We start from the raw sequence: 17,464 nt of genomic DNA on the forward strand, positions 1-17,464 counted from the left end.
CAGTCTCCCTCGTATATAACAACTTGCACGCAGGCAAAGTGTATGTAGTTGTGGGAAGCCATGGAAGCCCTATTTACTACAGTACCAAATGCTAAAGTGATAATCTAATCAGCTAATGCAGGGGTTTGTGCATCTGTAAGCAGGAATCTGTGCCGTCCGTTAATTTTAGGCCAGCCGCCACAAACGTCATCATTGATATCGGCACTTGCACCAGTCCCATACTAGGGGCAAGAGTTTCCCTCCCCCATACACCTGAATCACATGGAGCATTAGATACACGCCCACGACACTCCCACCCCACTCCCACAAGTCAGGGCGGTTCCATGTGACCTCATTGTCACCGCCCAGTTCCTGCCCCGGGAACGCCCCTTTTAATTTAAAGACAACCAAATTCTATCTGACTCGGACGGACTTGTAAACTTACGTCTGTGCATGTGCTGTACACACAAATCGACCCATCCGACTCAGAATCAGCCCCTATGCGGTATGCCGATACTGAGCATGTATATAGGGCCTGATTCAACTGTGCTAAAATATCCAAAAGCCGCAGCAGGCATCTTGGGTGACTAGATGCCTCCTGCCAGCTTTTGTGATCCTCTGCTGAGTCCGAAGACGCAGCATCGGATCGACTGCGTGAACATTGGACATCTGAGTAACTCTCGGGTTGCTGCAGGTCCCCATCTGTAGTTGGTGAGAGCAATACAGTGACAAACAGCGGTAATCTTAGATCTTAGATTACCGGTGTTTGTTTAATACTGAACGGATGATACAGTATAACCCCCTTTAGTGAGTGCTGTTAAGTGAGTCCCAAAGTACAAAGCATTCAGCTCCTAATTGTCACTTTACAGGCTCTGTTTGAAAACTGACAGTTAGGAACTGATTGGTTGGTACTTTATCTCTCTCCACTTTATCTCCCTGCAAAGCTTAGTACATCTACCCCTTATTTCTTTGAAATTCCGCTGTCTGGTTGTAAGAAGGGTGCGGTACTCTGGGACTCTCCTTACGAAGCCGCATCTATAGGTTCCTGATAGCAGGTGTTATAGTGAGGGGATTATTATATGAGCGCCCACTTTTTATGTTTGTATTTGTATTACATGTCAGCTGTATGTAGGCGGTAGAATATGGCAGATAAATTAATCCAGTTATTAATAGTTTACATTTTATGGGGCCTATTTATCAACACTAAAATAACGGGTTTTTTAAGGACATTTTCCTTAATTAACGTTTTTTTAGTATTCATTCACACACTTAACACAGGATATATCACTGATATCTCCTGGTTAAGTCCGTCTGCGTTCATTTCCACACTCCCCATACATTAGTACTTTAGAATGGGGATGTAGAAATTAGGCTATTCAAAATCTGAAAATTTATTTTCGGATTTGATGGTGTTACAATACGCCATTCTCAGATGGCGTATAGCGGGTTATACTTACCTGCTTTCAGCTTGAGCAGGTCCTCCACGGCTCCTTCCGTTGCTCCCTGGTCCCTCCTCCGGCTGTTGCTCGGTTTGTTCTCCCGGCAGAACAAAGTAAAGTTTAAGAAAAAAAAACAAAACTTCAGCCCGTCTCCTTTGCCTGGCCGTACTGTCCGCTGCAGACCGGGGCCGGGAAGGTCGGGGTCCGCGGCAACCTTATTCAGGTGGCGAGGTGGAGGAGTAGGGGGGGCGAATGGACACAGAATAACCGCAGGTGTAATCAGCGCTTCGTATGCGCCGCTTTTGTGAACGTAACGGTGCACGCGCAGCACTGATTACAGCTGCGGCAAGGTAGAGCAGGCAGGGAAAAGTATTTATTTTCTGAAAAGCTGTCATCGCAAAAATGGACAGCTTTTCGGAATAGATAGTTATGGGGAGGAGGAATGATGAATTCCTCCGGTAATTACTTAGAAGTCCATGCCAGTTCTAAACCTAATTACCTCCATCGATTTTTTTAGTAATGATGAATAAGCCCCTCTATCTTTAATGAGCATTTTATATTTCAAATTGAACATTTCTGTGCCTCTCCTGTCTCTCACTCACGGAAATGTTTTGGCCAGGATCTCAGGACCTCATTCAGAGGCGGACGGAGGATGCAAGCGGTCGCTCAGAAACTGGGCGGCCACTTGCATCCTGACCGCCCGCCTCTGTTGCGGTCGTTAGGCTGTGGGTTAACACCCACAGCTCTAACGACCGCTCGGGTGATGGTCTGTGGTCATCGCGACCATCGGGGCTTACGACGAGACCCTAGGGTAGGGTCTCACTTGTCGTAAGCCCCGGAGAGCTTCTGGCTCTGTCAGAGCCGGAAGCTCTCCACTGACATCACTAGTGATGTCAGTGGGGCCTCCCCCAAACGGTAGGCGTTCACATGGGAACGCCTCCGTTTGGGCTGCCACCCCTCGGCCCGCCTTCCAAACGGGGCGAGCTGTTGACAGCTCGCCCCCTTTGGATCGAGACCCGATCCGGTCGTAGCGGGTCTCGCGCATGCGCACGCCGGCGCCGTCGTGCACATGCTCTGTGGGGGGCCATCGACCCGGTCCGAGCGCATCGGCGCTAACGACCGGGTCTGAATGACCCCCTCAGTGTGTGCACTTCACGGCTTACTGGCACCACTGTTGCTTAATCTTGTGCACACAAATAGCCCGGAATGAATGAATGAATGCTCATGTACTGGACTAACTGTGACTTTTCTCCCAGCGGAGACCTTCAGGTGACCGGAAGTGCGCACTGTTCATACAGCACCGCCCAGAAAGCCATAGGAAAAGATAACTTCACTCTGATTCCAGAAGGAGTGAATGGGATCGAGGAAAGAATGACAATTGTGTGGGACAGAGCTGTGGTAAGAGACTAACAGTGCAGGTGCATATACGCAGATAATTTCTATTATATAAGTAAGGTATCCCGTATTGTGCATTATATGTATATGGCCGAAGAACTACTATCATATAAAGGAATGAGTACACAAGTCAAGGAGACTAGGGGTTATATTTACTAAAGTGCAGGTTTTTAGATGTGGAGATGTTGCCCACAGCAGCCAATCAGATTCTACTTATTTGTCTAGCACCGTCTGGAAGATAATAGCTAGAATGGCAACATCTCCACTTCTATAAACCCACACTTTAGTAAATATGCTCCTTATAGTATACTGATAAAATTTATTTTAAAATCTTTAAACAATATATATAACGCAATATAGTACTGTAAAAAAAATTGGGGGGGGGGGGGGGAGACAAAGGAATTTAAAAAAATTATAGAATTGAAAAATTAGTGGGGAGATGGTGTAACCCATAGCAGCCAATGAGATTCTGACTCTCATTTTATACAATATACTATATAAAATATAGCTATACTCTGGTTGCTATGGGAAACACCTCCCCTTCTCCTCTTCAGGTTTGATAAATCTCCCACTAGGTATGTCACAAAATAAAACGAATGCAGTTGCCTGGTTCTGTCTGTCTGTAACTAAGAATAGGCCCTGCCCACTTGTGTCATATGACTCATTTTAAGGGGTAGATGTACTAACCCTTGAAAAGAGATAACATGGAGAGAGATTATGGGGTCAATTCACTAAGCCTTGGAGAGAGACACTGTAATGTAGCATTTCGCATGCAGATATATAGATGTAGATGGACACATCTGTAATATGCACATTTTAAATTTAACACAAAGCAGGTTGCTTGTTGGCACTGCTCCTTAAATCCTGGAGTAGACTGACAAAGAGTCACGTGACACAAGTGATGTCACCACTTTTCAAGTATAAGGCGTATTTTTTGGGATCCTCATATAGAGCTAAGGGCTCGATTCAGACCCGGTCGCTAAGAAGCGATCGCTCGTAGCTGGCCGATTTCGCAATCGCGCATGCGTATGCATCGCAGTGCACGTGCGCGAACTATTCCGAGCGATCGGGAAGTGTACGCTCAGGAGATGCCATTTGTGGGTGGTAACAGGGGCAGGCCACTAGAAATGGGGGAGTGGAGGTGCGAACGCAGGAGTGCCTGAGCGTCTTAACGCCATTGCAGAGGCGTGCATGATTAACACGGAGCGTCATAGTACACGTCACCTGGTTGTATTTCACACTGAAGTGCTTGCAGTGTTTGCGGCAGGGTATAGTCAACCACAAGTGCTGCGTTCGCTTCTGATGGTACCTGATGTACCGATGGTTGCATACACTTCCTGGAGATGACGTGCGCAAGTGGGCGTCTTAAGGCAGGCTGGTGGGCATCTACATACACAAAGCGATCGCACGCCAAAACATAGTGGGCGTGCTTATGCCTTGGCGTGCAATTGCCTGCCATGCCGTCACTTAACCGAACTTGCATATGCTGGGAGCGAGCGTACGCATCTAGCGAGCGGGTCTGAATGATCTCCTAAGTTCCATAACTGACCCCAATAATGTCATTTGGATAAATTCCTGGATGAGTCATCCATGTGTTCTCTAGTAATTGTGTCTGTGAGCAGGGCCCTCTGACCGCTTCTCTGTCTCTGTCTGTTTCATCACTGTGTTTGTCCCTGATTGTAAAGCGCACTGGAGTTTAAATGTTAATAAATAATGATAGTAATTATGGATACAGATATCATATCTTGTAGGAAAGACCTCCTCTCTCTTTTTACATCCTGTTAGTCACATCCTGTTACATGCATCTTATGCAGCACAGTCTGCTGGAGCGTCCTAGTTGCGTCGCATTGCCATTACAAATATGTGTAAGGACACATCTAGGGAGGCCAATCCCAGCCAAAAATGTAAATCCCGAGATTGAAATGTATTTTAATTTAACCCCCTCCCAGAATTAAAATAATTTTTTTTTTAAAAACACCCAGGGATTAAGATTTGCACAGTAGTATTGTAGTTTTCCGGGCTGAGGGCCTGATTCAGAGCCGCTCGTAAGCGGCCGCTCGTTCGTTCTGAGCGATGTTTGCCCAACTGCGCATGCGTACGGATCGTAATACGCATGCGCGAACCAGTCAGTGCGTTTGTTCGCTAAATAGCGAATGCCTGCTAATATGAGTGACAGGAGGAGGCGTATGTGGGTGGTAACCAGGGAAGGTGCTTGAAAACGGGGAGTGGAGATCAGAATGCAGGCGTGCTTAAAGGTCAAAGCGGGCGTTTTATGGGTGTGCATAATTAATACAGCAGCGTCACTGACCACGTCACTGGGTTATTTTATAGTCAGAACTGCTCGCAAATTTGTGGTAGGAAAAACCAACCACAAAAATAGCAAGCAGTTCATACGCTGGTCGATGTACTCGATTAATCTAATAAATAGCGGACATGACGTATGATGTAAGCGGCCAGGGGGCGTTTTTATCAAAAAACGACCGCATGTTTTGTTCGCTCGTTCAGACATAGAGGCGTGAACAGACCGCAAAGAGCGAACGGTTCATTTGAATTACCGCCCCCTTTTTCTGACCGGCTGTGTGCAGTGTGAACTTGCTGATGTCAGACCGCGCACCAGGGCCGGACAGCGTCTGAGGCTGAGCCGAGCGCTAGTGCTCATCAGTGCTGCCCGGCCCGAAAACTACAATACTACTGTGCAAATCCTAATCCCGCGAATCCAGGCATTGGAGGCTCCAATCCCGGGATTCAAATCCCGGCAATTTTGGCCTCAAATCCCGACCCTGATCCCGGGATTGGTCTCCCTAGACACATCTGTACGTCATGCTTGTCACTCTCTGGCTGGGTTGAGCATCATCTTAACATGGCCACTATACTGAGATATATTTTTATCTTTCTCAACTATTGATGGCAGAGGTACATATATACAGGTATTTACACCACTCATGTTTTTGTAGGACTATAATTTACAATTTGATATGTTGACAAAGTTTCCATAAAAACAATGATGTACATATTTGTTACATAAAATGCTTTCTCCATGTCATCAGCTCATTATTTCTTATTAGACATAATGTTGGGGCTTCAATATATGCCATATTTTCACAGGCTACCGGTAAGATGGATGAGAACCAGTTTGTCGCGGTGACTAGTACAAATGCTGCCAAAATTTTTAACCTCTACCCCAGGAAAGGGCGAATTGCTGTGGGCTCAGATGGCGACGTGCTTATTTGGGATCCTGACAAGATGAAGACAATTTCTGCCAAAAGTCACAAATCCGTAAGTTCATATCTTGTGTTATTTTATATAAAGTGGCTCTTGGTAATAATAATACGCAATGGAATAGCAAAGAGGAATAGTAATATTTTGATATCCCTGTGGCTATGGCAATGGGTGGAATTATTGAAATTTAGGTAACGCTATCAACAAAGTGAACATTTGATGGATTGGGTTAGTATTTCCACCTGATATAGTGACCCCCAAACAACTGTACGATGTCTGTACTATTACACACTAACCACACATGGGCTTTGTGATTGATAGGCAGTGGAATACAACATATTTGAAGGGATGGAGTTCCACGGGGCTCCACTGATGGTAATCAGCCAAGGAAAGATTGTGTTTGAAGACGGTAACTTTCACGTCAATCAAGGAATGGGGCGGTTTATACCTCGGAAACCATTTCCAGAATATATTTACCAGCGTATCAAGACGAGAAACAAGGTTTGTTCATCATATTTATTAACACACATTTTATACTTTATCTTCCTATATACAGTTATATACAGCGCCAGCTTAAGGTCCACATGGGCCTGGAGATGAAACTTATGAAGGGCCTATTGTGTGCCCACTCTGCTTGCAGCACTTCAGTTTTAATTAATGTCTAAGGTCCCCCTCCTTTTAATCCCACTGTGTTCTGTGCTACAGACAGCACACAGCAGCTTGCAGCCTGTGACAGGAATTTTTTCCCCCCTATTATTACTACCAGCTGATCTTGAGGGCGGTTGGCCTACTTTCATAGTGGGCCTGGGGCTGCATCTCCACCCACCGCATTATTAATCCGGCTCTGCCTATATATTTAATAGGTGTCACTTGCATTCAGACAGGGCAATAACAACACACACCAAAGTTGTTGTCTCTCTGCTGGAAACGTATGAGGCTGTTCGGTAATGTTTACACCAGGTTTACACTGCTGTATGTGGCTTTGCATGGCAATATGCATCATTGGCAATGGAGCAAATATTTGCCTTGTGTAAGAGATAGGAGCTATCTATATGTATACCAGGCTCCTTACAAGAGAGGGTTAGGGAGGAAAGTGTACAAACTGTGTGTGTGAGCTACCAGCAGTGGCCCTAAGGCAAACAAAATGGTAATTCCTATGTTAAACATCAGACAGAATAAGGCATTCATTTTAATGTCAGCTTGGAGGTAGACACACAAGATATACCGGGAGCACCCAGAAAATGGAGTCGATTTTAAAACAGGAAAAAAACTGTTTGGAAAAAATCACATTACTTGTGGATCCAGCGTACGTTTAAGCCAATCAGGACTCAGGGGTATGTAAGTATTATATATATATATATATATATATATATATATATATATATATATTTTTTTTTTTAAGTATTCTTAAGAGTGGCTTTCATTCAGGACCTAATTTGTTTCTTGATCATATCCTTGCAGGACACTCACCAGAATATGTAGGTGGGTAGGCCTCTTTTTTTGTAGGCTATATACATGTGGCTGCAGTAATTCACTCATAATTAGAAATCCTCCAACCTGTGTATTATCCATTAGTAATATTTGTCCTCAAACATCTTTGCGGGCCACATTGTACAGACATCCATGGTCAGCACATTGCACAGATCTTCAATCTGGAACATTTTAGGTTCTCAGAAGACCAGGTGAACAGGTCCATAGTCATTGCTGACCACACTACATAGGTCCATTGTCATTGCTGACCACACTACATAGGTCCATAGTCATTGCCGACCACACTACATAGGTCCATAGTCATTGCTGACCACACTATATAGGTTCATAGTCATTGCTGACCACACTACATAGGTCCATATTCATTGCTGACCACACTACATAAGTCCATAGTCATTGCTGACCACACTATATAGGTTCATAGTCATTGCTGACCACACTACATAGGTCCATAGTCATTGCTGACCACACTACCTAGGTCCATAGTCATTGCTGACCACACTACATAGGTCCATAGTCATTGCTGACCACACTACATAGGTCCATAGTCATTGCTGACCACACTACATAGGTCCATAGTCATTGCTGACCACACTACATAGGTCCATAGTCATTGCTGACCACACTAAACAGGTCCATAGTCATTACTTACCACACTACATAGCTCCATAAACACCTGCACAAATTTCTCCAAAAATTAATTGTAAGAAATTTTCTAAGGAAACATTTTTGAGCAGTCTGCAACATACGGTCAGTAACTGAGAAGAGAGCTCAGATGGTTGGGTTATCAGTAGTGCTTCATAGGGCTGAACTTGTGGTTCCCAACAGGGACGTAACTGGGGTGGTGTGACCAGTGCCATGGCACAAGGCACCGCAGGGCAGGGGGCGCTGTTTGGGACTGTCAGTTTTCCTGTTTATTATCATTCTCACTTGTAGCTTCCTCTTCTTTTATCCCCAGCATCTCCTGGCCTCCTCTAGCTCTTCCCTGATCCTTGCCCATGAGGCCATGGCCCCTTTTTCAGGTGCACTATTTTATGGAGGTGGGGGGCCAATGCTCTCTCTGGCAAAGGGCACTAAAAAATCTAGTTACGGTTCTGGTTCCCAATGTCTGCGGCTGAGAAGTGGGAAGCATCTAAGGATGGTGGGAGATAGTGGAAGCTGGCAGAGAAGTGGGGAACATCTGTGGATGATGAGAGATCACCAAACAGCCCTTTACGGTGCGCCAGGTACCGTGTGGCATGTGCCGAGTGTCTTTGTCACACGAAAATGTGTCTTAGTCACAGTCGGATAAAATAAACAACTTCACGAGACTGCACTTATTCATTTGATATGCAGCACTTTTTTATGTGTGTGCGGCTGCCTCTGAATCTGTATAGGAAGTGCTACAATACAGCGACCGCAACTTTTATTTCACATCGAGTTCCGCTGTCCTTCGTATACAGACTCAGATGCACACAGATATACAAGTGTTGCATATCAAATTAATCAGTGCAGTCACGTGAGGCGGTTTGCATCTGATTGTTACTAAGAGGCATATTTATCACAATCCGCATATCACCTGCATTTGTGATGCAATAAATTTGCTTGAATTCGCATTGCAATATTTGAAAATATCGCATGAATGTATTAAAATTTGCATGATGTGATATAGCTTGTAAGAAAGCTCTTTCCCAGCAAATAAGAAGCAGTTGGCATACCACATCTGTGAAGACTGTGCTGCTCTGCCCGGCCTCCCAGCATAGCTGATCCCAGAGCCAATGTCCATGACCGGCACTGTCTCCTAACCCAGCCAGCGGTAACTAACCCTGCGGACACTGACGCTGATTCAGAGCCGGAAGCTCTGACAGAGCGCTCGCTCTGAATCAGGGCCGTCCTTCTCTTTTTTTAGAGCGGCCTCCTGGCCGCTCGCATAGCTGTGGGTAACCACCCACAGCTATAGCGAGCGGCCAAAAAGATGGTCGCGATGGTCAAGACAATCGTGACCATCTGGCTTGCGACGAGACCCTTCCGGTAGGGTCTCGTTGCCACAAGCCCTGGAGTGCTTTCGGCTCAATCACTTGTGATGTCAGTGGGGCCGGCCCCAGGCGGTAGGCGTTCCCATGGGAACGCCTCCGTCTGGTTAGCCTCGCCCCCGGCACGCCCACCAAAGGGGGCGTGCTGTCACTCACCATCGACAGCACGCCCCCTTTTTAGCGAGACCCATAGCGACGGCTTGCCCGTCGTTATCCGGGTCTTGCGCTTGCGCACGACGGACCCGCCTCTGTTGTGCGCATGCGCACTGGGCTAACATCGACCCGCTTGCGAGCGCTCAGTGCTCGCGAGCGGGTCTGAATTAGGCCCTCTGTACGCTCAGCCTGCAGACACAGGGTCTCACTCAGACCCGGTTGCAAGCGCCGATGCGCTCGCAACCGGGTCGATGGTTAGCCCTACGCACTCGCAGCGGCCGCACTGCACGTGCGCAAGCCCTGGAGCGAGAGAGAAACAGCTCACCCCGTTTCGTAGGCGGGGCAGGGGGGTGGTTTCACAAATGGAGGCGTTCCTTAAGGATCAGAGCAGGAAGCTCCCTGGGGCTTGCGGTTGCCGAGACCCAACCTTAGGGTCTCGTTGCAAGCCCCAATGGTCGCGATGGTGTTCACCTTCGCGTCCATCAACCTGGTCGGTCGCTAAGCTGTGGGTGGTAACCCACAGCTTAGCTAGCGACCAGGAGGCACCACTAAAAAAAAGGAAGCGGCCTCCCTCATTCAGGGAGAGCGATTGCTTCTTGCGACCGCCTGTGAATGAGTACCACAGTACCATAACCCAGCTGATATTGTCTAACCCTGTGGGCACCATCGTCTCACCCTGCGGTCACTGGTCCTGATTCAGAGTTGGGAATAAAGTAAGGAATAGCACATAACTGTGTACATGGACAAACCATGTTGCAATGCAAGAGGTGCAAATACATATATATTTTTTTGCATGTGGGCTAAATACTGGTTACTTTTGCATGTAGCCCACAAATGCTGGACAGCTTTATTTTCAAGCTGCAAGTTAGATGTCAGTTTGGACACGACCCTCCCAAATCTCAGTCTCTCTGCACATTTTACATCTGCCCCACCTGCATTGAAGCATGGTCTTACCAAGATGCACAGTTACTTGCTCTATATTTCTCTATTCCCAACTTTGAAACAGGGCCACAGTCCCCTAACCCAGCTAGTTTAAAATGGGACAAATGTCTGTCCAAGTATGATACACCAGTATTTCCCTGTATACTGTATCATTAGAATGTTGACTTCAATGGAAGTGTACAGGACTCAGACCGACCACTTCGAGTAGTAAATATAAAGACTTAATAAATGATGGTTCTGATTCGGGTCGATACATTGCAGAATTTACTTCCCCCTAAAATTTTATGTATTAATAAGATTAATATTTTCTAGGTGAGCGGATTGCAAGCAGTGTCCCGTGGAATGTACGACGGACCAGTGTATGATGGACCAGTGTATGAAATCCCAGCCACTCCAAAGTATGTAACCCCAGCCCCCTCTGCTAAATGCTCACCCTCCAAGCCACAGCCTCTACCCATCAGGAACCTTCACCAGTCAAACTTCAGTTTATCAGGTAAATCATAGTTGTACTCTGGAACTATCTGGGAAAATATTCTTGCCCGTTAACCATGACTGCTACATCTGGGAGTTACAGCATGGTCTGGATGTTTTTTTTTATTACCTCTCAACAATGTATTACTGTTGGTTGCTTTATAGGTTTATCACCACCTGAACCAGGTAGGAAATCATGTGACTTTTCCATTATCATCAGTTATAAGGTCAAATATGGCTAAAACACAACTGAAATGTGGCTAGAATACAAGTAACTCCAATATAACAAAGCATATTGGAAAACAAAATCACAAATGCATTTAAGAAACTTGAGATGTTTGTAGGATTCAATCAATTATCTTTTATCATCCAATTTGAAGCATTAAAGAGCTAAGACTAACTCATTGATGGGTGATATAAATGCTTTTCTTTTAAATACAATTTTTATTTATCTTACAATATAATCCTATGGCAGAGAAGATAAACAAATGTGTATGATTAATCAGAAAGTAATTCTAAACCACACTTGATGTACTTTGAGCTCACATTACATCGAGATTGGGAACTCCATGCTAAAAGCGAGTTAAAATCAGAAAGGACAGAAAGTATCATGTAGCTGACATCAGCCAGCGCCTCCAGTATTTACCCATGCGTCTGTATTGAGGACATGGCAGATACTAGGATAATCAGACACTTGCAACAGGTGATTCTGAAAGATAATTCTTGATTAGTTATCTTCTAAAATGGACCTAATATTAATTTATTAATAAATGCAAAAAAAAAATTGTCTTGACAATGGTGGATTATATTAATGGGGTTTGTGGCAGTCCTGTGGGACCCATGGCTGTAAAGGAATGGTCAATAATTATCCAATAATAATTAAATTAGATTGTCCATTATACCCATAATAAATGCTATCTCCCTGTGCATCCGTAGGTTATGTAATGGGGATACCGAGATGTATGGCCAAATTGAACGGTGCTTGGTGGTCGGAACGAGTGTCAGGCTCTATTTTTGTATTTTCAGTTTTCTAGACCATACCATAATTAAAATGAGTGGTGAAATTATGAGTGGAGACGAGCCAAGCTGTGGCCAAATGTCACACATATCAAACAGGCCATCTCGCAGACAGGCACAGTTCCCGGGAATACCGTCTACAATTGCTTCACCATCCATAAGTTATTATTAAACTTGCATTTAACTGATTTTCTAGTCTGCAAATAGAGCAGGGATGACAAAGGCCAATGAAATGAAAAAACTGGGCGCTTCAGTGTTAATCTGTTGTGGAGTACAACCTGCAGCTCACTAAATGGGGGTGGCAAACCCCTATCAAATGCAAGAACAAAGAAAACAAATATTGGGAGCGCTGTGGTACCAGTATGAATGTATTTAAGGTCTAAAATACAAAATATTAAATATCAATGTGAGCACAGAAATAAAAAACAAATCCTATAGGTACAATATAATAATAGTAAATGTCTGACCTAATGGACCTAGGTGAACATGAGTAGCTGATAGCACTGGAATAACTAAATAAGTAAGCAACAATGTGGCCACATAAAAATAACCATACAAAATAAATATTAAATAAAAAATAAAAATTTAAAAATATATATGATGAATAGTCCACAGAGAAACGATGAGGATCGAGAATATAGCTCCTTTAGTACAACAGCAAAAGTCAAGTAATACAGAGCACAGGTAAAATCCAATTGGAGTAATGATCCAGCATTGCAGGGATGGATACAGATTGTATTACTTGTAACTTAATTAGAATACATTTTTAGTACGACAGATGAATGCCTAGTAAATATCCTGCAAGCGGGGAACAATTAGTAGGTAACACAATTAATAATCCACATTGGTGGATGTGTACCTTGTGTACCTGTGATCTCCAAGTGTGTCAATGTCTCAGAAGTCTCTCGTGAGAAAAATGCAAAACAATCCTGCCGTGATTGTGCTAAACCAGCACTGAAAGTGGAGAGGCTGTTCCCTCAGAGGTAAAGCTGTTCCCTCAGAGGTAAAGCTGTTCCCTCAGAGGTAAAGCTGTTTCCTCAGAGGTAAAGCTGTTTCCTCAGAGGTAAAGCTGTTTCCTCAGAGGTAAAGCTGTTTCCTCAGAGGTAAAGCTGTTTCCTCAGAGGTAAAGCTGTTTCCTCAGAGGTAAAGCTGTTTCCTCAGAGGTAAAGCTGTTTCCTCAGAGGTAAAGCTGTTTCCTCAGAGGTAAAGCTGTTTCCACAGAGGTAAAGCTGTTTCCACAGAGGTAAAGCTGTTTCCACAGAGGTAAAGCTGTTCCCTCAGAGGAAACAGCTGGTTTATTACGTGACTTTTGCTGTTGTACTAAAGGAGCTATAGTCTCGATCCTCATCGTTTCTCTGTGGACTATTTATCATATATATTTTTAAATTTTTATATTTTATTTAATATTTATTTTGTATGGTTATTTTTATGTGGCCACATTGTTGATTACTTATTTAGTTATTCCAGTGCTATCAGCTACTCATGTTCACCTAGGTCCATTAGGTCAGACATTTACTATTATTATATTGTACCTATAGGATTTGTTTTTTATTTCTGTGCTTACACTGATATTTTATATTTTGTATTTTAGGCATTAAAAACATTCATACTGGTACCACAGCGCTCCCAATATTTGTTTTCTTTGTTCTTGCATTTGATAGGGGTTTGCCACCCCCATTTGGTGAGCTGCAGTTTGTACCCCACAACAGATTAACACTGAAGCGCCCAGTTTTTTAATTTCATTGGCCTTTGTCATCCCTGCTCTATTTGCAGACTAGAAAATCAGTTAAATGTGATGTGGTTGGGATAGGACTGGGAACATTGAAGGCCAATTTCTGCTGGCAAAATGTACATTTTGCAGCTAATATAATGCAAGGAACATGCCTCAGACCAGTTTTAAAAATGTTGTTATTCTCTAATTGTGATAAATCCTTTTGCTGTTTACTGCAGAATTGTGTTCTAGAAAATGGAACTCAAAATATCAATTTTGGTACCTAATTAAACATGAAAAAGTACAGTACAGTATGTGGATTTTGGGCCCTTGGTGGTGACCCCAGGCAGGGCCGTAGCTTGGGTAGTGCGGCCGGTGGCACAGGGCACCACAGGTCATGGGGCGCTCTGTGGACCTGTCACATTTCTGTTTATTATCATTCTTGCTTGTAGCTTCCTCTTATTTCATACCCAGCATCTCCTGGCCTCTCCTATCTCTTCCCTGGCCCTTCCCCATGAAGCCATGTCCCTTTTTTGGGTGCATTATGTCCCTTTGAAAAATGAGGGGGGCGCCAATACTCTTTCTGGCACAGGGCACCAAAAAGTCTAGATACGGCTCTGATCCCAGGCTAATGGTACTGATAATCCTCCACTTTGTCTTGACCATGCACATACTGTATGTACAAAGCAGCGCTGCTCACCTTACAGAGAGCAGACAGGACACTTATATCATTATTAGAGATGGTGGACGGGAAAATATCATGACAGATTTATGTTTGTAGCTCAGCCATGTTTAACACATCTATTACAAAAGCTGATGTAGAATAGATAGTGAAAGATAATTTTCACTAATTCCGATCACAAATCCAACCATTTCAACATTTTACACAAATGCACCTGCTATATGTAACGCATAGGGCCTGATTTGGGAGCGCCCGCAGCTGCACCTATTGGCGGTTACCATGTGTCCAATTGTGCAGAGATTAAGACGCTCACTTTCAGTGTCCATACACGCAGTAATACTGATTGGTGCTTCTTCAGATGAACCATCGGTCGCACCATTAAAGCTTGCACCAGCTCTATGACAGATACATGTCCTCCATCTGAGTATGGGCTCCTATGTGGGCGGCTGAGCGTCTGTGTACACAACCACTTTAACCGACATGCCGCGAGGCTCCCACAACACGCCCATAAGACGGACCATCTCCCAGCACGCGCTAAGACATCTTCCCGTCAGTGCCCAAAAACACCCACAGCTTTTCAATACAATCATGTGCGTGCGTCTGAAATCGCAACTGCGACTCTGTACGGACACAATCGGGATGCATGCGCGGTTCAACTTACGAATCGTGTGCGCAGTAGCGATGAAGAATCACTCTACTACATCTGACAATGGCCGTGCAGTGCTTACACCTCTGTATTAGCCCCATAGTGCCTAACAAAGGCACAGATTTAATTTATACTAATATGTTATCGCTTCACTACCTTGCAGGTGCACAGAAAGATGACAGCAACCCCCGCCGCACAGGGCACCGCATTGTTGCGCCCCCTGGAGGTCGTTCAAACATCACAAGCCTTGGTTGATGAAGCTCAATGACGAGTACTGAGAAAAAAACAATCACCGTGGAAAGGAAAATAAATTCCAGTTTGTGTCCGTGTTATTGAGCCCACAATTTTTTTGCTACCGCAGAAAAAAAAAATTGGTTTGTTTTGTATAGGAAAAGCTGGTCGTAGTGTGAAGTGCTTGGATCTACTTACCTCACACTTGTCCATCGGTCACGTTAAAGCATGGATCACACATTGCCGTTTTAGACTAGAGACGTCACCTTTGTCTTGTAGCTAAAGTATTGTTCTTTTGCAACATTTAGCTGTATGTTAGGTCGTTAGTGCATGGTTTATTTTTTTGTTTTCTTTTTTGTTATTTATTTATTTATAAGATGTAGCCTGTAATAGAGGTTTAATACATGCCAGCAGTCAACTAGACACAATGCCATAAACAAATTTGCCACGATAACTAAACAAATGTGAACAATTTTCTGTATGCAGTAGATTATGAAAGGTATTATGTTTATTTTATTTTTAATCTTCTTATTGTTACTATACCACAGCTGAAGATATCATTCGTGTAAAAAGTCTGAAAATCTTGGCTAATTGTACAGTCTTGTCTGTTTTCACCTTTCGGGATTCTGAGATGAGAATACTCACACATACAGCTTTCTTTGAGCCATGCAACGAGATGAGCCGTTTTGCATGGGGTTTTTTGATACTGTAAGCCTAGGTTAGCGGTCTAATTTTTACAGTTTTGTACAAAGTTTTTTTTTTTTCCGTTTGTAATTCACATTGCATTTTTACTTAGGGTTGCGTATAACATTCTATATGTAATTCTATTTCAGAATTCGAAGCGTATTAAATAAATAATATGAACATTATTAAATTGCAAATGGATTTATTTTTTTGACCTTTTATTTTAAATTTGATTTTAAATTAAGTTTTAGTTTAAATTAAATTGACTGATTTACCTGTGCTCAAGCAAGGATATCCTTGCTTGATCACAGGTGACTTAATTAATACCTCTGCTGTAGGTAATAAAAACAGTTCGACTGAAAAAAGAAAAAAAAAAATAGAAAAAAAACATTGCTGTATTTATCATTTAGTTTGACACTAGAAATGTATAGAATCCATATACAATGGATATAAAAATTCTATAAACACCCTTGTCATGATAGAGCTTTTGCCATCCTTAATGTAATCTACCAACAAACAAAACGCCACTGACAAAGAAGTAGAACATTTTTTTAGGAAAAAAAGTAATAATAAAAAACCTAAAATACCCTGGTTGCATAAGTATGCACAACTCTAATACTTTTTATTGTAGAGCAAGTCAAGAATTTGGTCTGATTTCAGATTTGGGAATAGAGTAATGGCCTCCATACATCTGAGATGGATTGCCGCGATCCAGCGCTCCTGCGATGCCGGGTCGGAGGATCAAAATATGATCGTGATTTGCAAATCTGTGAAATTTATCATGTATAATTTCACTGATCCTCCGACGGATTGTGGAACATAGTTGGCCGCCGATCTGCATTTCCGACCAGCGGAGCGGTATTTCCGATCCCATCGCAGGATGGCGATACCTGACGGCAGATGTATGGGGGGGCCTTAAGACAGAGCACTTGGACATACCATGTTGCTATGCAAGGGGTGCAAATACATACACTTTCTTGCATGCTAGGTCAGGGGCGCCACAACATTTTTAGATTGGGGGGTGTGGGGCAAAATATAATTTAATTTTGGCGCCCCCCCTAAGGGGCAGCTGGAGTATTCTACCACACCACCTGCCTGATGATAGAGATCAGTAAGCCTGAGGGGTCTTTGCTTTTGCTGATTTGGCCTCTGTATGTCGGCATCACTGCTCTCTCCCAGCCTCCTCACTCACAGACACAACACTGGCACACCGCTACCACGCAGCTTCGGGTACACAAACAGCCAATAGTGTGTTCCTGTACAGGCAATTTATCCAACCTGCGCCGGGAGAGGAGCGTGGTTGCCTGTGTGCTGCCAGGAGTTGTAGTTTGGCGTAGGATTAGGAGCTTATTGCTACTGCGCAGTGGCGGCTCCAGGGGTGGGGCTGCAGCA

General features: G+C 43.9%; 1 protein-coding gene across 3 annotated transcripts in view; it reads left to right on the forward strand.

Moving 5' to 3' along the window:
* Positions 1-16,247, forward strand: part of CRMP1 (collapsin response mediator protein 1) — a 104,091-nt gene extending 87,844 nt beyond the window's left edge. For all 3 annotated transcript variants that reach the window (XM_088463588.1, XM_088463590.1, XM_088463589.1), the window contains exons 10-14: positions 2,675-2,816; positions 5,919-6,089; positions 6,354-6,533; positions 10,943-11,123; positions 15,321-16,247. In XM_088463588.1, the coding sequence (XP_088319714.1) occupies positions 2,675-2,816; positions 5,919-6,089; positions 6,354-6,533; positions 10,943-11,123; positions 15,321-15,412 (766 nt within the window). In that variant the 3' untranslated portion in view covers positions 15,413-16,247. The remainder of the gene's footprint in view (positions 1-2,674; positions 2,817-5,918; positions 6,090-6,353; positions 6,534-10,942; positions 11,124-15,320) is intronic.
* The last annotated feature ends 1,217 nt before the right edge of the window (positions 16,248-17,464 follow it).

Source organism: Taudactylus pleione, unplaced genomic scaffold (genome assembly GCF_031769625.1).
Source record: "Taudactylus pleione unplaced genomic scaffold, aTauple2 ptg001408l, whole genome shotgun sequence".
Taxonomy (NCBI): domain Eukaryota; kingdom Metazoa; phylum Chordata; class Amphibia; order Anura; family Myobatrachidae; genus Taudactylus; species Taudactylus pleione.